General features: G+C 37.2%; 1 protein-coding gene across 3 annotated transcripts in view; it reads left to right on the plus strand.

Annotated features, from left to right (window-relative positions):
• The window catches only part of VCL (vinculin), a 55,821-nt gene that overhangs the window by 17,327 nt on the left and 15,799 nt on the right, over positions 1 to 22,695 (plus strand). For all 3 annotated transcript variants that reach the window (XM_036385317.1, XM_036385315.2, XM_036385316.2), the window contains exons 2-11: positions 1,252 to 1,322; positions 7,368 to 7,518; positions 9,353 to 9,461; positions 11,827 to 11,949; positions 12,154 to 12,314; positions 18,024 to 18,114; positions 18,869 to 19,016; positions 19,889 to 20,042; positions 20,980 to 21,155; positions 22,139 to 22,329. In XM_036385317.1, the coding sequence (XP_036241210.1) occupies positions 1,252 to 1,322; positions 7,368 to 7,518; positions 9,353 to 9,461; positions 11,827 to 11,949; positions 12,154 to 12,314; positions 18,024 to 18,114; positions 18,869 to 19,016; positions 19,889 to 20,042; positions 20,980 to 21,155; positions 22,139 to 22,329 (1,375 nt within the window). The remainder of the gene's footprint in view (positions 1 to 1,251; positions 1,323 to 7,367; positions 7,519 to 9,352; positions 9,462 to 11,826; positions 11,950 to 12,153; positions 12,315 to 18,023; positions 18,115 to 18,868; positions 19,017 to 19,888; positions 20,043 to 20,979; positions 21,156 to 22,138; positions 22,330 to 22,695) is intronic.

Here is a 22,695-nt window from a genome sequence, read left to right on the forward strand (position 1 = left end):
GAGATACATTTAGAATTATGATCTTGAGGCATTGCCATGAGGTTCAGTAGCCAAAGCAACACTGCAGTGCTGTGCACCAGGACAGTGCATGACTGTTTGTAAACCTGCTGTGAACACAAGAGACAGAAACCTACCATAAAATTCAAGATCCTTAACTTTTTTTGCGCTTTCATTACTTTTAAATATCCGTGTGACTAATTGTGATTGTAGTACTAATAGATGAAAAAAAAAAAAGAAGCAGGCTAGGCTCAATGTCTTTGAAGCAAATAAAATACTAGGCCAATGGACTTCTGTGAAGTTCCTCTGAAAAGGAGCAGACCAGGGAGAGGGTTTTTGGCAAGCAGCAAAAATTTGCAAGGAAACAAAGAGCCTTCCAGTGGTTCTGGAAGGCTGTACAGCATTGGAATTGGCAAGTGCTGTGCATACTGACACACTGCATCTTCTGTCCAAAGCCAGTGAATCTTTAAGCACCAGCTGATCAGGGATTTTCAGGGCTATCTTGTCTAGCTTGAGCAGGTCTGGCAACTCTTAACACAAAGTGGTGTCTGATTTAAAGACCTTCTGCTTTGTGATGCCTTTCTGAATAGCTTATTCAGCTGGAAAATACAGCGAACAAAGGAGCTGGAAATATTTTGTCAAGTTGGTGATCTCACAGTTCAGAGAGTCAGCTACCAATTATAAAGACTTGTATTGTGTAACACAAGAGCTAGTGTATAGAAAGCTCCAGATCTTACTCTCTTCTTTATTGGCTTCTGCATAATTATTTTTTCCCTAAAGGATGGTGTGGATGTGGGGTGCATTCTCAGTAATTAACTACATTTTTCTAATAGACTAAGTTGCCAGCAAAAGGGGGGTAAATTTTTTTATCTTTGAATTTGATTTCTGACTTGTGGAGATCAGGACAGAGTTTAATTTTTAAATTTTTTTAAATTTAACCCTTCAGAGATTAAATTTTTACAACTAAGTGCAGGAAAAAAACAGTATTGTTTCTGTGGAGAGTGGGAAGAGGGAGAAGTGTCTTGGTGTGTCCTCATTTGATTTAGTAGAGATGTTGATAGGAAACAACTTAGGATTTCTGAAGCATTAAGTTGACCACAGTATATAGTGATCTCAAAAGTAAACACAGCAACAGGAACCTGGTGAAAGGAGCTGTCATTAGTACAAAGTGCCTTTTTTTTATTTCACTATTTGCTTTTATCTGGCCTTGACATTGAAATTTTGATTTTTAAGTATGTCTGTTTTCTTCTGCAGGTTGGAAAAGAGACTGTGCAGACAACAGAAGACCAGATCTTGAAAAGGGATATGCCACCAGCATTTATCAAGTAAACTAATTTTATTTTAAATCTTGTATTGTGTGTACAGGAAACCTGTTCTAATGTCAGGAACAACCTCTTTGGCAGTAGGGATTTGTCTTGTTACATTCTGTATATATAAGTCCATATATATGGTGTTTCTTCCTTTAAAAATAGTTACAAAAATTAATCAGGGTAACAATGGTACTTAGCTGTGTGCTCCTGTTGGTTTGCCTAAAGTGTCAGAGACAATGTGGTGACTCAATATTTTTCTCTTTATTTGGCTGATGGGAAAATGTGAATTTGTCAGTATAGGCAGCTGATAGCATAACTGCCTGGAAATCTAAGACATTTGAAGAGCTTACTTACTGCAGACAGTGTAGTAGACAGTCCCCTTACAGCAGACATTCTTAATTCCATGTCTTGGTATAAAGGACAACTGACTTTCTCCTTCTGTTACCTTAAACCTTAAAAATGATCCATCACACCTTGTTGTGGAATTTCCAAGCTGCTTATTGCCACCTGACAGACCTCTGTTGAAGTAGCTTTTTTCTACTACCTATAGGAACCTCTTTGTTAGCATTGTCCAGTGTATACAGAATTTCTGAGTATTTTACTGTTATTTCCAAACACCAAACAGGCAGATAGTCAAAACAAGAAAGCATTGAGACAACTGGAAAATAATAAAAGGGAGAAGGGAGGTGATGTCTAAGGAGATACTTTATGGTAGGCAGTGAATAAGGATTTAGTTTATTGCATTGTAGGGTGACAAAATGCATTATTAAAATAATGCTTAGGACCAGGTGGTATTAGCATATGAGTTCAAGAATGAAATAGCTGAATTATTAGTGAAGTAGTCTGTCACTTGAGACCACCAGTATGTCTATCAAAGTGATGCTACAGCCTGAGAAACTTTGTAGGGAAATCCGGGGAACAGGAGATGTATAGGTCTGGTGTACTTTTGGAATAAATTATTAGAAAATCTGTATTAGAGAACAGAGAGACCTCACCTATGTATAGTGTGCTTTGGGTGAATTGACAGTTTCTGTGGAGGGAAATTCTGCCTTATAAATCTATTGGTATTCTTAGAAATATTGCCAACAGGGGAAAGGGTCGTCCAGCTAATACAGTACACACTGATTTCCAAACTTGGCAGGTGAAGGTGAAGGCTTTTGAGAAGGTGAAGTAGCTGCAGGGTAGTTAGAAAAATTTTGTATGAGAAGGGAAATTGAAAGTGGAAGAAAAGATTATATGGTTAACCCTGACAATGGCAGAAGAAAATCAGTAGAACTGTGGAGCTCTTGGTTGGGATTGTGCTTTTCACCATGTTAATAAGTGCTCTGGAGACCAGGCTGATTTGGGAGGCAAAAGTCCTTAGTGAAAAGTACAAGTCTTATGCAGGCCAGAGAGGTTAATGGATGACTCTGGGAAATTACAGTACCTTATTAATTGAAGTGACTTAATGTTAAGTGTGGATTAAATTACTTCTAAGTATCTGAAATTATGCATGCTTGGGAGAGCAGCAGGTCTGGTGGCAGATAGAATGATTGAACTGACCATTACCAATAGTGAGCAAAGACTGGTGAGAGCAGTCTTACCTGTTCATAATGTAAAAGTAAACATTATGTTTATCATCAAAGAATGAGAGGTAAAAATGTCACAATACAGCTTTATTCTGCAGCTTGAATACTGCATGTCCTGGTAGTCACACAAGTTTCAAAAGGTTGTAGTAGGACTGGAAAAGCTCATAGAAGGGCTTGGAGAACAAAGGCATAGAGTTATTCTCTATAATGCAAAGCTGAGTAGACTGAAAGTGGGAAAAGTGACAGAGGGGATTGAGGCCCTGACAATGTCTAAGGAAGGAGGAGTTGCATGGAGAAGGTGAAAACTTGTGTTTTTCTTGTGCAGAACTTGATGGGGGAATTGCTTTAAGCTAGCAGTTTGTAAGCCAACAGTAGAGAGAGATTCTTTGTACAGCTAGTTGTGTACTGTGAAAACTCTTCATGTGGGTTTGGAGGTTAATAGCTAAGGACTTAGAGGGATCCATTCTGGGTCAAATACACAAACTGCAGGAAGTCCCAAGAACTGAAAATAGTTGAAGGATGGGAGAGTGCCTAGAGGAAGCATGATAAATGCTTATCCTGCTTTTAACCTTCCTTAGGCTTTTACTATTGGAGACAGGATGCTGAGCTAAATGGGCCTTTGATACAATCCACTGCAGTATTTATCATGCTGTGTGCCTGGTGTGCGATCTTGTGTGGCTGTAGGGGGGTTTGAGTTTTTGAGGGGAGTGTTTATTTCATGAAATGAGATTAAACTGTTTTTCTAACTTCTTGAGTGATTGTATGCAAATGTGTAATTTTTATTGTGCTCATTTTCTGGGATATGTGGAATTTTTAGTTTATTTCCAGCTTCTTCTTCACCTAGATGAGTAAAGGATTAAGGAAAGGAGATTTTTCAAATTGCTATACTGTATTAAGCCTTTGATCAAAATGTAGCAAACTGTGCATGACTTGAATAATTAAATTACTGTAGAAATGTGACACAAGTACTGCTGAATGGTGCCAGTTTATGCTGGCTGCAAGAACTTTTTCTGCAGCAATTCATGACTGCATGAGCTGTGATACAATGTAAAATGGGAACCAAAGGTATCTGTCAGAGTAAGGACACCCACTCCACAGAGTACTTACTGTCCTAGATGCAGTAACATGAGTTAGGAATTGTCAATGGATTTTACGAATGATACCATGTTCCATTTGTGGGTTTTTGTTAATCTAGAGTTTATATAAAAAAGAATTAGTAGAAGTTAACAGTTTCTTGTTAACATGGGGAGTATATTGTCCTGGGTATCTTGGTTGTGGGGGACCAATCACAGTCACAGGTGAGGTACAAAGGGAGCCTTATCTCTACTGCTGTAAAGGACAGAATTTAGATGCAAGAATTGAGACAGATGAGAGTCTTTTTTTTGGTTTTGTTTTCCTGAGAGGGAGTTTTTATTTCTGAAGCATTAGTTCAGGAATTGGCATTCCTTTTTAAGGGAGTGCTCTGGCAGAGTTTGTACTGGTGCATGGATGATGGGTAAGAAGCAGTACACATGTGCTAGCACTGCATTCCCTGTTTGTATTTCCTCCATTTAAAGGGATCACCAGTCCTGGAGGATGGAGAGGTGTGTTTATTATTTTGAAAGACTTGATAGAGGCATAGAAGGTTCATAATAAATATATATTATGGTAATCTGTAAAGCTTTTCAGTAGGAGTGTGATTGAGCAGCAAAATAACTTGCTGGCTGCTGAAAAGCTACCATGCATCCCTTCACTTGCTACAGACATAAACCACATTGGAACTGTTGACTTAGAGCTAAAAAATGCTGAGTTCTTTATCTTAATTGTCTTAATCACCAGGGAGTATAACTAATGCATATAATTTACATCAGATGTTTTGCAATGTGTTCCTATTACTTGTTAAGCTTCTCTTGTAAAGAAGTGAAGAACTGCAGTCTCTAGGCAAAGAATAGGGTTACACTATTTGTTTACACTGAGAATAAAAATTGTTAACTTTCATGCTCATTTAACAAATCAAGCATCAATGCTATTCTATGTTAATGTTATTTTGGTAGCCGAGCTGTAGCTGCACTGCTGGTGTCTGTATTAACAAATTATTGTTAACGTAAAAGATTTGCTTTTTACTTTATATTTCTAGAACTGCGAGTAATCTAAACTGTAGTGGTTAAACTGGAAAACAAACTCAGGGAAAAGCAGAGGTCAATCCTGAAACCTAAAAACTAGAATGATATTTTAGCATAAGCTACTTTTTTCCCCTCATGTTTTGTAAGGAATACATTTAACAGCGATTAAGTAGATTGGCTACCCAAAGTAGTATGGTTAGAAATATTGTGACCAGTGTCTTCCCCACAAAGAATTTGGCTGGTGTTAAGATAGCTTTATTGTAATTATGCCTCAAAAATAAGTATACTTTTTTATTAAGATACGTTGTTGGGTTTTTTAAGTTGCAATATAATACAGAGATTAGGAATTTCACCATAGCATTTCACCAACTTCTGAATGTGGTTGATTGTTGTGATAGAACAAGTGGTTCATTACATTTTTAGGGGCTTTGGTCATTTGTGTTGTTTTGGTTGGTTGGTTTTTTCTTGGAAGTAAATGAATCCTAATCTTTTGCTCCCTAGCAGGTGTGCTTTGGATGAAATGTGCCTGATTTTCAAACACCACTATGATTTTCTTGTACACAGCTTACACTGCTGAAGCATTTTAAGTGCATTGGGAAATTAATACAAAATAGGCATTATACTATTGAAATTCTCATTTGCCTTTAAGAGGTTCAACCCTAAAAACTGTAAAAGAAAACTTTAAATCTTTAGAAACACTATTTTCATTAATTATGGTGGCTTCGGGTGTAACATGCATTTATGTTAATTCTTGTCCTAACAAATGAGAAAGGCAGCCTTGAGATAATTATCAGTATTAAACAGACAACCATGAAATTAAACTGTAGGAAATTAAGTATTTCTGAGCCTATAGCTCTGAGCTGCTGAATAGGTGATTTGTTTAATCCCTTTCTTGGCAGAGTTGAAAAGAATAAATGTGAGAAGCAGGCACGGAAGTGTAATTTAGTGAAGTCAGTTGACTTTGATAACACAACTAAGTGCATTGCATAGTGATGAGCAGACCATTTCCACTTACTGCCTTGAAATCCTTTGGCATTTTCTTGCTCAGTTAGGAGCCTCTGCCATCTGATACACTGAGCAGATGTCTCCCAAAAAGAGCTGGTTATGATAATGTAGCTGCTCCAATGTGATCTATTCTAGGGAGCTATTAGCTGAGAACTTTACTTTCTGGACAAAAATGAGTTTTCCTGTAGTGGATGTCTTATTTATACTTGTTAAATTTAGATGTAACCATTAAGTTCTAATATTTGTGTTAGCAAAGAACATGGGGGGAGGAGGAAATGGGTTAACTATAACTTTCCAAAAGCACTTTAAGACAATCGGTAAAAGAATGTGCCCAAGTGGTCAGTAGAAAATGGGCTATGTGACAAGCATGCAGAAGTGGTCATAAGAGGTAGCATTGCTGTAGTAAAAGCATTTTATGTTTGTTGGAACCTCATGTTATCGAATGAGCACATGGCATTCACATGCACAGAGCATTATGTGTTACACTACACTTAAATGAAGTGGGAGACAATGGAGGAAAGTGCAGTCATGAGTACCATAGCTAACATGGCAGGGAAGTCTGAATTTTTTATTCTCCAAAGCCATCACAAAATAATTACAAAGAATAAAATCAAAACATTTTCAGTCTTCCAATTTTTGATATTTTAAAATTGTTATATAAATGATTTGATGGAATCTAATTTCAGAGCTTATCTTCTTATTCTAAGTAGCTTTTGTGTTACTGTATTTACATACTGTAATATCTTGCAAAATCTTCTTTCTGCTTTTATGTCTGGAATTGCCTGCTGCATTTGAACATTGTACCTTACCACTGCATTTTGTGGTTATTTAAAATGCTCTTTCTATGAGTGTTAACATTCTGAAGACCTGGATTACAGCTTCAATGACCAGAGCACAGTGTCTTTCTTAAAACTGTTATTTTGTCCTCGTGTAGCTGTCATTTAATATTTATTAATAGCAATTGCTACTTGAATAACAATGCCTATACAAGGCTGATAAAAGTTAACAGTTACTTTGATTGTGAAGTCCTAAAAGAATCATTGTTTTGTTCCCTGCCCTTGTCATGAAGAATGTAAGGTATTTTGCTGGGTTGGGAGCTCTCCTTAATGACACTGTACTATGTGCTCTGTAAGGGGTACTTCAGACCTTCCCTATGTGGGAAGGTTGTGTGACTTCTGAAAAACTAGATTGTATGGTTGCTGGTGACTTTTTGTTAGAAAAAATACAATAAATACTCTTGCCTTTTTAACTATAAAGGTGTAGAATGATCAGTTTGTTGGTGGTGCCTCAAATGGTAAAGTTAAAAATAAATCCAGCATTTTCTCAAGCCTGTGGTCACACAGACAGGAGCTAACCAGCAATTGTTGTCTGCTGGCTTCCCACAGAGTGGAGAACGCCTGCACCAAGCTGGTGCGGGCAGCCCAGATGCTGCAGGCAGACCCTTACTCAGTCCCAGCTCGAGATTATCTCATTGATGGCTCAAGAGGAATCCTTTCTGGAACATCAGACTTGCTCCTGACATTCGATGAAGCAGAGGTAGGAATCCCAGCCTGACTGTCATAAGTGCCTGCACAACAGTGTTATTAATGAAAATGTCCCCCTAACTAAAGTAGCTAAACCAAACTATTAAATAGATTAATGAGGTTTTGACCGTTTCAGTTTGATTGGAAACATATTTTGCATTCCTTTCTGTCTGACGGAGCTTAAGACTTTTTGCTCTGTTTTGTTATGAGCATTTTTGCATGACATAATGTTTAGGTGCTGCCTAAACTCAAGGTGATTATTGCTCAGGAAGGCCAGATCTCTTCAACTGTCTGATACCTTCCTGATGCTTTGCTGTATTCCCTTCACTTTACCCATTACTGATCCTTATATTTTCTGTATCCCTTCATTGAGAAGCCCTGGGCCATTTTCTAACATGTTTGTCTGGCTCAATCGCTCTGGCAATTTAATTGGCCTTGTGGCATGGGAGGTAATGCAAATTTGGACTGTCTGGCTAGTCAGGCATCAGAAGATGTATTCTGATAAATCTAACAGTTGCTACGTTTTGGCTGTTGCACTAGCCAGAAGCTGACTCAGAAGTGCTGTTTGTCTATCCTCATATGTACAAAAAAAAACCCCACCAAACCATAGTTGCAAGGAAATGTAAATGTCTCATGTTTGAATTTTTTTTTGTTACAAATCAAAGTTTTGATGCTCTTTCTGGGGATGTACAGTCTTGCTTATTTCTGAATAAGAAAGATCATGCTGTTAGAAATACTGATGTCAATCCTAATTCTGCCACAATTTGTTAACCTATGGAATTGTGTGGCTCGTCTTGCTGTTCTGAGTAATCTAACATGGTATCTTTGTCTCATTTAACCATCTCATGGCAATGTTAGCATGTTCCTCTGAAATGGTTTTTAATAGAAGTGTTATGGGGCTTTCAAGGAAGTTAATAGCTTTTAATCTCTCTTTCTAGTATTTAGGAAATGAATTGACTTTTGTGAATTTAATGCTTTGTGGGACTCACCTGACAACTCCTTGTTAATGAAAAGAATGCCATTAGTCAGGAATGATTGATTTTTACAAGTACTTAAGTTGGCACACGTCTGTGCTAAGTTTCAATATAAACTAACATTGGGACAAACTGAAATGAGTTTCAGAGGAAGCTTTGGTCTTTTCTAGGTGCTAAACACTGCATGTGGTTGATACAAATTAAATGTCAATTAACTCGTTCTTACATAATTGTATGTAGTGATGTCAGAAGTAATGTGGTTCAGAGGTTAGGATATTTACTGACAGAACTGTTTGGGAATCAAATGTAGACTGAAAGAAGTTAAGCTGAGGCAGAGGTCCAGAGGTAAATGAAATACAGCCTTCACAGATTTTTCTGGAAAGTTTAAGATGTTAGATCTATCTTCCCTGCTGGAATGCTGGGTAATGCTGTATCCATATGTAAAGCTGTATGTAAATGATACTTCCTCTGAAAGCCTGAAGTCTGCTTTCTATGTAGCTTTGCTTTGTTATTTAAGTTAAATATTTTATTGATGAAATTGCAATGAAACGCTTCAAGCATGACAGCATACATAGATGAAGCTCTTTCTAACCCATTTTCTCAATGCTATCCTTCGTATATCATACAAAGTGAAAACATTGGAAGTAGGATTTTGCATTGCTGAGTAGTGGAAAGCTGATTAAATATTGGCTTGCCACTACAGCACTTGACTAATGGAATTTGGGTAACTTATTCAGCATCTCAGACCTTTATAATTGCCCATTTGTCCTGTTAGCAAGTGCTGTAACTAAACTGTTCTAATAACAGATTTGCATTTCTAATGCAAGTGTATCTTAGCTTGAGCTAAGAAATAATGGGATGTTTCTCTCTTAGGTCCGTAAAATCATCCGTGTCTGCAAAGGAATATTGGAATATTTGACTGTGGCAGAAGTGGTAGAGACAATGGAGGATCTGGTGACTTACACAAAGAATTTAGGGCCAGGTTTGATTTGCTCCAGTCTTTCATAAATATATTAAGTATAGTCTTTTCTACTGCTTTGTTCTCCTGCCAACATCTCCCTCACCCAAGTTTTGAACACTGGGACAATGGTAAAGCAGTTGCTTTAGAAGTTTCTATTGGGAAGAATGACTTTCTTCTTCACGGTCTCTTTTAAGAATGCAGAAGATGTTGGTAAATGAGATGTGCGCGTGAATGATATGTACTGTACTTTTCCTGTACTGTGAAGGAAGTAAGCATGCATTAGTAAGGATAAAAAAAAAATTGAAAAAGCTGTGTAACTAAGCACTCACAGATAGAAAATCCATTAAGCTGATAAAATGTCTGCACTGGCTGAGATACTTAAGCCCAGAAGGAATTTCTTGGAATAATATATGCTACATGTCATATGTTAGCATCTTAATGAGGTTGCAGAAATAGCTGTCTTGAAGTATGATACAAAAGCCCAGCTGTTACAGAAATTCTCTGTTTGCTCTTTGATGCTCCTTCTCTACTTGTTACTTCACTGTGTTAACTCACACTTTGAGTGGTGGAAGTGATGGGTAAGTGAGGAGCTGCTGTCTCTATCTCTCTATTGCTCTAGAGGAAACCTACCATTAATCTATGTCATCTGCTAGTTCAAATGCTTTAGCTTCAGCATGAAGTAGCTAAAGTATTTAACAAATGCATTCTGTAAAATCAAAATGTGGTGGTGGTAGTGTAGGAAGATGTTGGAATTAAAATTACACTGAACCAAAGAATGCTTATATAAAACCAGCAGGAATTTAGTTAGTGCTTTATATTTATAAATACTTGTGTAATGTGGCTAGGTGATAAATGAAATGACTAAGAGCTGTCATGGCACAGAGCATGTTTGTAGATTATCCTGTTTTTATTTAACACGTGTATACTTGACCTTGTTTCTAGATGTGGAAAAACTTTGAAGTTCCATATGGAGGTATAGTGTTCTCTAAACTTTTATTTCCCATCAGAAGTTGCCTTCAATTAAATAGTTTTTGCCTTGTTTTGAAGAGGAAATGATAAAACAAAAGGGGAATCTTCTCTTTCCCTGAAACTTTTTCTTCAACTTGGTATATACACATTTAGTTTCTCTGTGGTTATTGTTTTACATATCTTTGAAATGGAAGTTTTCCCTAAATTCAGTTTGCTCTGTTGGGCTCAGTTACAAGTATTTGGCTCTTTTCACTGAACCTCACATAATTTGCTGTTACATATGTATGACAGAGGTCTTGGGTAAATGTCTTAGTTTCTTAGAGTGAAGTATAGGCTTGTTATCTTTATTGTAAATAATCTTCTCTAAACTCATGGTATTCTGAACAAATAGTGAGCCTTGTGCTTCTGGAATGCTGTAGAAGCTCTGTCTTTGTCTGAGCTGGCTGCTGCTCAACATCTGCAGCCCATGCCCACAAAATGTAAAGCCCAGAGTCCTTGCAGTTATATTAATGGGCATTTGAACTTAACCATTCATGTGAGTACCATGTAAATAACAGGAGTATCAGCAGGTGCACTTAGTCAAGGAAGTGCTTATGGGGTTTATGCTGGAACTAGAGAGGGGGAACATGATTACCTATTAAGGCTTTTGTCATTTAAAAGGAAATGTGGTTCTGCACAGCTTGCTTCTCTGTGCCCTCAGTGTGAGGATCCTACTACTTTCAGTGATGTCATGAAACAGTATTAAGATGCCTAAGATGCTAACCAGCAGAAAGGTAATTCAGCCAAAGAATATACAGCTTCCTTCCAGTTTTGTTCCCTGGAGGAGAAAGAGTAGGAGCACTACAGCACCAATTTAAATAATCTTAAGTTTTTGTGAAGCTGTGTCTGAAGTTTCCACATGTACTGTGTGATAAACCTCACAAGTCTTAGCTATTGCTCTAGAATAAATGTAATTCTTTACAGGCTTCTAGGGTACTGAAGTATTTCTAGCAAATATGAAGTGTAAATAAATAAGTTCTTGACCTCTGGTAGAACCTCCAAGCAAGCAAACAAAATCCTGACATTTCCTTTTTCTGTCCTTCACTTAAGCCATGGATCAAATCTTAACAGAAAAGATGACACCCTCCTCCTGCCCCTTTAATCAGCTTTCAGTGTTCATTAAGTGACTTTGTCCTAAACCTGTAATTTCAAGTATTTTCCTATTTTATTGATAGGCTTTTAAATCAAAAATTTTGAGTAGTCTTTCTGTTTTGGCACAAAGTGGCTAGGTTTTGAATAGGTGACTTCTCTGAAGTATCTGGAATGTGTTCAAAGTAAATAAAAGTTTTAAACTTCATTATAGTTTTCATCAATCATTATGCCTTATTCTTGTTTCAAAATCTCAAGTGTTTTAATGTTCAATTACTTCAATCTTTAGGAATGACAAAGATGGCCAAAATGATTGACGAGCGACAACAGGAATTAACTCATCAGGAACATAGGGTTATGCTGGTAAACTCCATGAATACAGTCAAGGAGCTATTGCCAGTACTTATTTCAGGTATGTTTTGCTTTGTTCTTTAATACCATTCTGAGTTACTGTAATCTATTGCAAGTAACTGTGCTTCTTGTATTAAAACTTCAATTACTTTGAGATGAAATGGTCCAAGCAAAAGGAAATGTTCCATATAAATACAGTAGAAGGTCAACTTGACCAATGATTGGTCTTGCATATACCTTTTTCTAATCTCTTGTATTTCCACAGCTATGAAGATTTTTGTAACCACAAAAAATTCTAAAAGCCAGGGAATAGAAGAGGCCTTGAAAAATCGCAATTTCACAGTAGAGAAAATGAGTGCTGAGATAAACGAAATAATTCGTGTATTGCAACTCACTTCCTGGGATGAAGATGCCTGGGCAAGCAAGGTATTTTCATATCAACATTTCTATGTAGAAGTCTAGTTTTTGTCTACTGTGTTTTACCCTTTTAAACTTGTGCTTCTGAGACCACTGAAATATGAAATATTTAGCTTTCTCTCAATAAGCAAAATTTAACTAGTGTGGCATGTGAAAGTAGTTCAATCGTTTACTGCAACTCAGTGGTGTAACAGAAGACAGATTTATTCGTGCTTTAGTTTCAGCATCATTAGGAAGTCCTGGAATATTGTATATTCCACTCAGAGAAGGATATTTTCCCTATCTATAATTACCCTACATAATAATTTTTGACATAGGATAGTTAGGTATAAAAGTTACTGTTCATTTAGCTGGTCTCTTCCTTCTAGATCCTGCCAGAAAAGATAGAAAAGATCCTGCTGTTGTATTCCTTGTGCAAAAGGCTTGGAATGGAGAAATTTTAGTCAATTTTGGGGAATTCCTCCTTGAACACTTGCCCTGTTTCTCCCTGCCCCATTTTTAGTCTGGACATGAGAGTAAATTTCAGGTTTTTGTCTTATCTCAAAAAGAAATCTGTTAGATTGAAGAGGCTTTCTGGGTAAGTTTGATGCCTGTGAAAGTGGCTTATGGACAGGATTGGTTCTTACACCTCAGTGTTGAGCTGTGTGAGTGACTGCAACCACTTAACCTGGAGCTAATTGCTGCTCTGAAGTGATGCTGAAGTGTCTAGAAGACTGTAAAGCAGGTCTGACAGACAGAACCATAAGTGTTCTGGGCTTACAAATAAATGCAGCTGCATAACTGAAATTCCTGCCAAGTTATTTTTGAGTACTTGGAGGTAAATTGCTGAGGATACTTTTTTAAAGGTTAACAATATGAGCAACAAATAAGCATAAATGTCATGGAAAACTTACTGAGACCTGAAGCCAGACTGGTTAGTAAGCAGAGTCTAGCAGGAAATCTAACATTGATGTAACCAAGATATAAAATCACTTTGGCCTATGTTGTTTGGCACTTGACCCTTAGTTTGCCTCTTGATTTATTTGGTCACTATCACTTCCTTATTATGATTACTGTATGCATCTCTGTTTTTGTTGTCCTGTTTCTTACCCTTTTCTCACCTTTAGAAGGTAAGCTTTCTTCCACACCCTCCACCTCTACCTTGTACTAAACCCAAAAAAAGCATGTCTGTGGGATTTTGTGCTGTGTGTAGACTGTGTGCTGTGCAACTTCTCTGAGTGCCAGCTGTGGCACTGGCATTTATACTTATGGATATAAACACAGTTTTAAAAAGATCATAATAGCTCTGTCTAGCTGTGTGTAGCATTGGCTGTCACTGAGAATGGTAATTGCAAGCTGATCTGCATCAAGACTCTTTCTGAATCTGATTAGAGTTAGGGCAAGATTTTACAGCACATTCTTGCTGAATGCTTTTATGTTAATTTATGAGTCTCTCTAGTGACAAATAAAGGGTCCAGTCATGCAGGAATCAGCTTTCTGCATGGCCAGAAAGCTTTATTAAGTCAGGAATTTTGTCTCTTCCATAGTGTTTTACCCATAGCCTTCTTTCATTTCAGATGGTTCATGTTCTTTAGGTCTAGGCATAAAACTGCAGTCTTGCATGGGCACTTTTTCAATTCAGTTTTATTTTTTGATTTAAGCTTTCCTGTATTTTATGAAATATGGATACTATTTTATTTTACACAACAAATGTGGAAATTTTTTGTGGTAAAGAAAAATGTCTATTGCAAGGACTTGGCAATTTTGGCTTAGGAAACTCTTATTCATACTGCTGGTGAGGCAGATTAATAAAGGATTTAATTAAGAAAACAGTTGGTGTATTAGCAGTATTTCCTAATGGAAAACATTGGTCATTATGCTTAATGCATAAATATGTTGTATGGATTAGTATAATCAAAGTATCATTCTGTTCTGAACTGAGAATTTTTTAATTGTATTTTGTTTTTGAATTAAGATATCCTAATGATTTGGAACTGTAGCACTGGGTATTAATCAAAAAGTGATGACAAAGCATTTGAATTGAAAAATGCAGTGGGATGAAGAAGCAGAAACTAGTTTGCTAATAGCCACCTATCACAGACATTATCCTGTATTTGCACACATATCTAAGAATTCACTTGTTATTTTGCTAGGAGGGAGATGAAGGAGCTCTTTAGTTGTAGCTGAGGTCACTGTTGCATGCATTTTGTGCCTGGTGGTGAAAGAAAAGATTTTCCCCATGCTTTTCTGGAATAAAGTAAAGGTGTTTGGGGATGCCAAGCCTTGAATTTTTTTCTGTATAGTGCATGCTATTGCTGATGTTGGACTTCATAAATAACTCAAGATATAATAATAAACATAAAATACCTTGAGTTATCACAATCTGTCTAGAAATAGTGGAGAATGAACAAGGTATGGAGCCAAAGTTGTAGGTTTTGTAGGAGTTGTAGCTGTAGGTAAACTATTTTGTTGGTCTTTCTGGACTCTGCACATTACTATTACTGGATTGCAATAATCTCTGTTTACACTGGATTTTAAAAATAGTATGGTGCTTTAGAACTGAAATACTATTCTTGGACTGAATTCTGGGGAAAACAATTGTATCTATTTTTTCATTCATAGCTTTGAACTTTTTTCCTTGATTTTTTTGCTTTTCAGAGGAATTTAATTTTCTCTTGTGTATTGTTAGTGTTTATTTTAAAATGAATTTCAAGTAGTACTCAATCCAAACATCTTTCATTTCCATGGAATTGGAGGGAGTTAACAGTTGTAAGAAGCTGAGAGATATGGAATGTCTTGCAGTATGGAACCCTGAATGGTGACTAAGCTATCTATCTTGCCAGAACATTGGCTTTGCCTATTTCCTCCAGCATTGCCTTCTTTGGTCATGAAATGCAGATAGCCTTAGACTAGACCACTCTATTGAGTCAGAGCTTGTGTTTTACATCCAGCAAGGAATTGTGTAGGATTTATTTTGCTCTTTTGCATAGCAGAGCCAATACTACCTGCTCCCTGAATAAGCTCAAAATTCTTGGTAGTGGCAGAAATGATGCATGGAAGTGTATTCAATAATATTTGCTTTAGGAATTGGTTTGGAACAAATCCAGATTGCTATTTTCGCTTCAGACAGTGTTGCCCTAGTTGTTTAATTTGATTAACTGAAATAAGTTTACCTCTTCTGAAAATGCAATAGTGCTGATTTTGTTAATAAACTTCCTTTTGGTAACAGAGGAACTGTTGGCAGGGAGAGGAGGGAAAGAATAAATTTTTGCTGATGAAATTGTATAAGTTTTTTTTGCAAAAGAGCAGTAGTATTAAAAAAAATCATTCTTGCAAACAATATTCCATTGGCAAATCCCAAAGAGTTACATTTTAAATATATTTAGCTGTTTAAGGGAGGAGTAAAATATTTCAACAGCTAGAGAAATTGGGACTGTCAAGACACTTTCAAGCAGTGAGACCTTGAGCAAGTTGCTGTGTTTTTTTTAGATGGAGTGTTTCTGCCTTTGTCTTCCTTCTTTCTTAATAGCCTGAATTGGTTGGTATGGCTGTACCTTTTGCTTGCCAGGTATCTGACACCAGACACAGCTCTGGCCGACACAAAAGTGCTGTACCAACAACCCTAGTTAAGGATGCATTCTAGTTTTCTGTTGCATTATTCAGCTCACTGCAATGAAAACTCCTGATCAGGCTATAGCTGAGAGGGATTCCTTGGGCTGTGTAGATGGGGAATTGGTGCTTTAAGAGCAGTTGTCTTGAAACACTTCAATTGCTACGCTAGGATTTTACCAGACTTTTTTCAATAGGAAAAGGGGACATATGCAGAGGAACACAGGATAGCCAGACTCACCCTGCAGAGCAATCCAGTTGTGTAACTCCATATGACAGGGCAGATGGATCCTGTTGCTGCTGGGGCAGTGCTGGCAATTACAAAATCATGAGTGCAAAATCTGCAGCACCTATGATTTTATCCTCAGATATTAGACCTCAGATTCAGAGGCTTCTGTATAATTCTGCTGAAACTGCAACTCTGCAGGCAGCTGAGACAACACAAAGCCTGTGAGAGTAAAAAGGGAGGGGCAAAGACAGTTTTCCCAACACTGCTTTTCTCCACCCACTCCTACCATTGCCTTGGCACAATAAGAAACATCTGTTGCCTTTTTAAAAATTCAGTTAATTGTTTCAAATTATTTCTGGGGAGACAGGCCTGAAATAGCATTTCAAGCTAAAGTAGCTTCAGCCTGACATAAACAACAGAAAACAGTAACACCTACCTTCATAGGTAGTAAGATTTATATATACATTTGAATATTCAATGAATATTTGCCTGTCTCGTAGCATACATTGAATGCACAATTATTGAGCTATAGAGAAGATAACTTTTAAAATAATGTGTCCATCTTCCCACCCCTAGCTGCATATCCGACCTTTTGGAAGGTTTTTCAAACAGGTCCAAACTCAGTTTGGAGAGCCAGTTTCTAGATTTGAGACCCAGTCATCTAGGTGAAAATAATTCTGCTTTTGGTGCTCTCTCTCAGGCTGTGATTGAAGAGCCTTTAAAAATATTCAGCTGCATTGCATGACATTTTACAAAATTGCTTGCTGAATTATATTATAGCACCTTATGAATAGTTGACAGACTAATATGCCTGAATAAAAATGCCAGAGTATTAGTGTTGTATGTTTGAGACTAAGCATGCAGAATGAACAACTCCACAAAATGTGGCATTTCTTTAGTGTTGTCAGGATAGCACATGCTATAGCAAGATACTGATCACTGATGGTAGTAGGCTTTTCTTCAAAAGCATTTGACATGGGCAGTGTGATTCAGATGCTACATGAGAGCCAGGCTTCTTTTTGTCATCTCTATACCATTCATGGGATCTTAGATGCATTTCAAATCACTTCCATGATATGTGTGGTAAAAAGCTATTTTGGCTTTTCCGCAACTTCTTACTTAGGTACGTGTTACTGTTTTCATTGTCCTTCCATTTGTGTAAGATGGAAAACTTGTGGCCTCTAGTGGAGAGATGGCACATGAACAATGTGCAGACTGTGAATAGAAATCAGAACTGGGAGGTTGTTTCCTCTGCAGCCTGAGGCGTTGGATAGTAGTGGCATAATAGTGAAGGAAACAGCTTCTTTGATGATCCTGGCAGAGGAGTTCAGAGTTTTAAACAATCACCTGTAAACACATGTGTCTATCTCCAAGGACATTCAGCTCTATATCTGAGACTTTCAGAAATTAGCTGGTAGTCTTACTTCTCTGTAAACAGTAACTGTTTGACTTTAAGCAGCAGAGCAGGTGAGAAATGCAGATGTGCAGCCTCTTATGTGAAGTAAGTAGTAAGATTCACTGGCCAGTTACCAGATATTGATACTCCAATTACATCACAACTCTTCTATGTGCCCTGATGTAAAATGGAACTAACTCCAAGATGCGTGCTTATTAGAGCTCCAACTTTGGAAATTAAAGCACTAGTGAATAAAGAAATAGAAAAACCACTAAAATTGCATGCATAATTTTTGCATTTTGAGTGAAATGAAAATGTCTGTTCTAACTGGAAAGAAGCAATTTTGACCTGTTAGTTTGAAAATGGGTTTTGAGCTGCTTATACGAATGGGTTTTTATAAGTAGACTCTGCTTTATAGAACCTTTGTCAGCTTTGGTTGCAATGATTATTTGTGCTTTGATATTTTTGTTTTGAGTATCATTTTGCTGGTTTCTCTTTTGTAAAGGACACTGAAGCCATGAAAAGAGCTTTAGCCTTAATAGATTCAAAGATGAATCAGGCAAAAGGTTGGCTGAGAGATCCAAATGCACCTCCAGGTAATATTTAATCACAAACAACAGCATAAAGTATTTTGATTTTTGAAGGTCTCATTATTTCTGTTGTTTAAGACAAATTTGTCTTTAAGCATTAATAACCGTTACATAGTGGATCATTCTGAAGGTGCCTGTATTTATTCCTTTCTTTAGATACTGGGAATTTAACAAGTTGTGTCTAATGACCTAGAAGGCTTTGCTTCTTCTAAAATATATGTATTCTGTGGAACATAGATGTTCTTAATTTGCATTCCAGCAGTATACCCAAAAAGTTGGGAATTGAACAGTACTTAATTGTAGCCATGGCTAATATTTAAAATCCCTTCTTTTGTATTTTCAAATTTTCATAACTTGAGATTTCCCTAACAGAATCTCTTTAAGTGTTTTTCTTTCAGTCTTGACATAAAATGTTTAGTATGAGTATCTGCCATAAATATGCCTAATTGCAATCACCTTTACTTATATAAGGGGTTTGTTTACCTTTGTGTCTTTCAAGTAAACAAAACTCAATAGAGGCCTGTTCCATTTGGATGTTGAAAGACCTTATTAAATGGACTTCCTCTGAAATCAAAGCCAAACTAATACAGTTGTAAAAGTTGGATGTGAATTGTTGTTTTTTGGTGTATATCTCCCTTTTTGTTAAATGTGCTTTCCCAGCTGAACCTAATGCAGTTCACGTGACATGGTGATATCAGGAGTTTTCTCATACATGTCACAGAATGTCTTGTTTGCTGTACTGACTGACCCTGTGCCTCAGGGGATGCTGGTGAGCAGGCCATAAGGCAGATCCTTGATGAAGCTGGCAAAGCAGGAGAGCTGTGTGCGGGCAAAGAGCGCAGAGAGATCCTGGGCACGTGCAAAACCCTGGGGCAGATGACAGATCAGCTGGCTGACCTCCGGGCCAGGTAAAGCTCTACTTGGGCTGGGCGCTTCCCAAGTGCTATTGAAATGTTTTCTCTGCAGTTGTCACTTCCTAACCTGTAAAAAAGCAGGCCAGAACTGTATTTTGCCTTTTTTACTTCAATTTCTTCTTTTCTGATGAGAATATGTTTTAATAGGAGAAATGTTAATTACATAATATGATGATTAGAATTGCTCAAGTAGATAATTCTGACTTTGCTTGCTAACACGTAACTTTCCTCCAAATTAGGCAGAAAGGAAATTTTAAACTCTCCTCTTAAGTCTGTTCTCCAAAGAGGATATACTCCAATTACTGTAAGATACATGGATATTCTACTTTTTAGGTGTTTTTTGGGATGTTAGATCACATGTGGTTGTTGTTGTTTATCCTTCACTGGCAAATTCTATTGAACTTTGTGTGTCACATGATTGAGGCAGCTAAGACATTTTATTTTCATAGTTATTTTTTTAATTTACTTGCTGTCATCACTTAGATGTAGGAAGACTTTAACTCCTGCAGATTTTGACTCTCTGCAACAGTCTGTAAATGAGAGAAAAGGGGCTTTGTCCTGGGTACTTTAATGGAACTGTATCCTTAAATAGCTTTACTTTTTGACTCTTAAAAAATGCTTATTCCTCTGAGACTGCTAAAGGTCACATTCTGGAATAGAGAAAATATGTTCTTAGTTTTTATCTCTACTTCTGTTCCTCACTTATTTTTTGTTTCCCTAAGGAGGAAACCAAATCTGATTAAGTTCTATATCTTTTGGAATAAATGCTGGGAATAAGCGTAAACAGGTTTTGTTGCTCCTTGACTTAGAAAATAGCTTTAGTCAGTCCTGAGCTGAACCTGTGGTGCTCTTTTTGTCTCGGGCAGAGGACAGGGTGCCACACCCATGGCCATGCAGAAAGCCCAGCAGGTGTCCCAGGGGCTGGACCTGCTCACTGCCAAGGTGGAGAATGCAGCCCGCAAGCTGGAGGCCATGACCAACTCCAAGCAGGCAATTGCTAAGAAGATTGATGCTGCTCAGGTACCACCAGTGATTAGTAAATCCTTCAGAACGTTGCTACTCTCACAGCTGTTATACTGAACTACTGCAGTTGTTTCCAAACAAAACACAGTTACTTGACAGGAAGAACATAGAGGGGATACTTGCTTTAATAAAGAAAAATCTTAAATTTAGTGATTTACAGCATATGGTGAATTTTGCTTCAGTTGATCTTTTTGGGTAACTTACTTGGCATTGCTAAAAATTTCAAGGTTATTAAATTAAAATGATGGAATACCCTAAATTTGCATATAAATGAATCTTATTAAAGAAAAGAATAGAGGAGTTTTAGATTGAACAGACTTATTTGTAGATAAAACCAGAGCCCTTTCTTTGGCCTCTGTTTTGGGAGTGGAATTTGGGATTTAGAACTGTATGTTAATGACAGAAAAGAAATTATATTAATGAAACTACATTTTCTTTCAATTGATCCTTTATTTTTTTTACTCTTAATATCCCTCAATGGTCAGTCTCTTACCCAGTGATGATTATGATTATCATTAAATAATACACCTTATCTAAATGTGTATATGTGTCTATTATCAATAGATAAAGATACATTAATATTATATATGCATCAAATGAAATGGTAATGGGACTTTATAGGAAGAGCTCTGTGTACCACCCTGGGCTCAAGAGCATGTTTTCATTTTTTTTCTGAAAGTCACATCATCAGTTTCTAAAGGCAGTGATTCAATTTTACTTCTAAAATATTGTTGGCAAATATTGAGGAGAGAGAGAGAGAATGTAAAATCTTTGGGTAGATTTAATCTAATTTGACTTTTTTTTTCAAAACAGAAAAACTATGAAGCAGTAGAATAAAGTTTTGAAAGCTCTATTGGTATTTTCTTTCCCTATAAAATCATGTATAGAATAAACATTACTTTGTCTTCACTTGAACACCATTCTTTCTGTTAAGAATTGGCTTGCAGATCCTAATGGGGGCACTGAAGGGGAGGAGCATATTCGGGGAATTATGGCTGAGGCAAGGAAAGTTGCAGAAATGTGTGAGGAGCCTAAAGAGAGAGATGACATCCTTCGTTCCTTGGGGGAGATATCTGCTTTGACAGCCAAGCTGTCAGATCTGCGACGACAGTAAGTGTTTGTTTCATCACCATTGATTTAGAATGACTTTCCTGTGCAGTTCCTAATGCTGAGCAAGATCAGAATATTGATCATTAAAATAAACCCTTTTAAGTTATTCAGCCTAGTGATTTCTATCTCAAAGCCTAGCTTGCGCTAGCTTCCTTAAGACAAAGGTAACCAGACATGTATTACGTGGAAGTATTTTCTTTCTATTGCCTATGTAATATTTGAGAAGGAAACTGAAGCCAAAAGTGAGCTTGTTTGTACTGTTGAAACAACAAGGTAAAGGGAAATATAAGTTTGTTTATGCAGATGGGCGTTATGACTGGTTTTTGCTAAGCACTTTACTAAATATCAAAGTGGAATATCTACCACTTCCATCATGGTCAGTGTTCTATGCTGTAACTGCAAACTATACAAAAGCTAAGCCTTTCAGAAATTCTATTTCTGTGTCAGTTTTGCAAAGAGGCTGCTTGAGAATGGAAGAGGAGAAAGAAACTGTTATTGTACAAATTGTCATCTTCACCTAAGGCTGGTTGCAATATAGCAATAGATGTTTTTCTTGCTTCATTAGTTAGATGCTTTAATCAAGTTTTTATTGAACTTTAGCTGCTGTAGGTCTTAATGTGCTACCTTTTGTCAGGTTTGTATATAGCCTTTGCTCTGTGGCTGCTTACTCTTCTGCTTGTAATCTGTATGGCATGATTGCAGTTCCTCATAAGACAGCCATGGAAATGGGAAATCAATTCTTACACCCGTATTGGCAATGCCAGTCTATGCCTTCCCCCACCTCAGTGCTGTGCTCAACATATGTGAAGTCCAGGTACCACAGCAGAGAATTGCTCCTCAGAGTCTCAACCCAAGGGTCAAATTCAACCTTATTTAAAAATACTGAGATCTTTTTATTGTGTGTCTTCCTGCTGAACTTGAGATCATCTGTAAATGATCTTTCTATGACTACACTGTTTTTTTTTTTATTTTTAAATCCTTAGTGGGAAAGGTGACTCTCCTGAGGCCCGTGCTTTGGCTAAGCAAATAGCTACATCACTTCAGAATTTACAGTCCAAAACAAACAGGGCTGTAGCAAATACAAGGCCAGTTAAAGCAGCTGTCCATTTGGAGGGCAAGATTGAACAAGCTCAGAGGTGGATAGACAATCCCACTGTTGCTGATAGGGGAGTAGGTAAGTGTTTCCTCTATGATTTCCCCCCCCAGGTTTAGAATCAAACCCGTCACCAGTTTTTGTGGTGGAAACTACTGCTCCTGAGATGCTGAGGATGCATTGAATCTTCACTGGTGTGGAGACTTAGAGCTAAGTCCTGACTGCAATTACGCTGGCCCGTGATTCTCTTTGTCTTCTTTCCTAAAGAATGGAAGAACATGTGCTGTAGAGAAAACAAACTTAAGATTGCTCCTTGCTTTCCTTATTATGCAAATATTGTATCTCAAATTTGAATTTATACCTACTCCTGCAAATTGAGTAATTAAGTCCTTCTGAGAAGAGAAAAACACTCATAAACCTGACCTAGAAGTATCACTTCTTGTATGG

The sequence above is a fragment of the Molothrus ater genome, chromosome 8, assembly GCF_012460135.2.
Source record: "Molothrus ater isolate BHLD 08-10-18 breed brown headed cowbird chromosome 8, BPBGC_Mater_1.1, whole genome shotgun sequence".
NCBI classification, from domain to species: Eukaryota; Metazoa; Chordata; class Aves; order Passeriformes; family Icteridae; genus Molothrus; species Molothrus ater.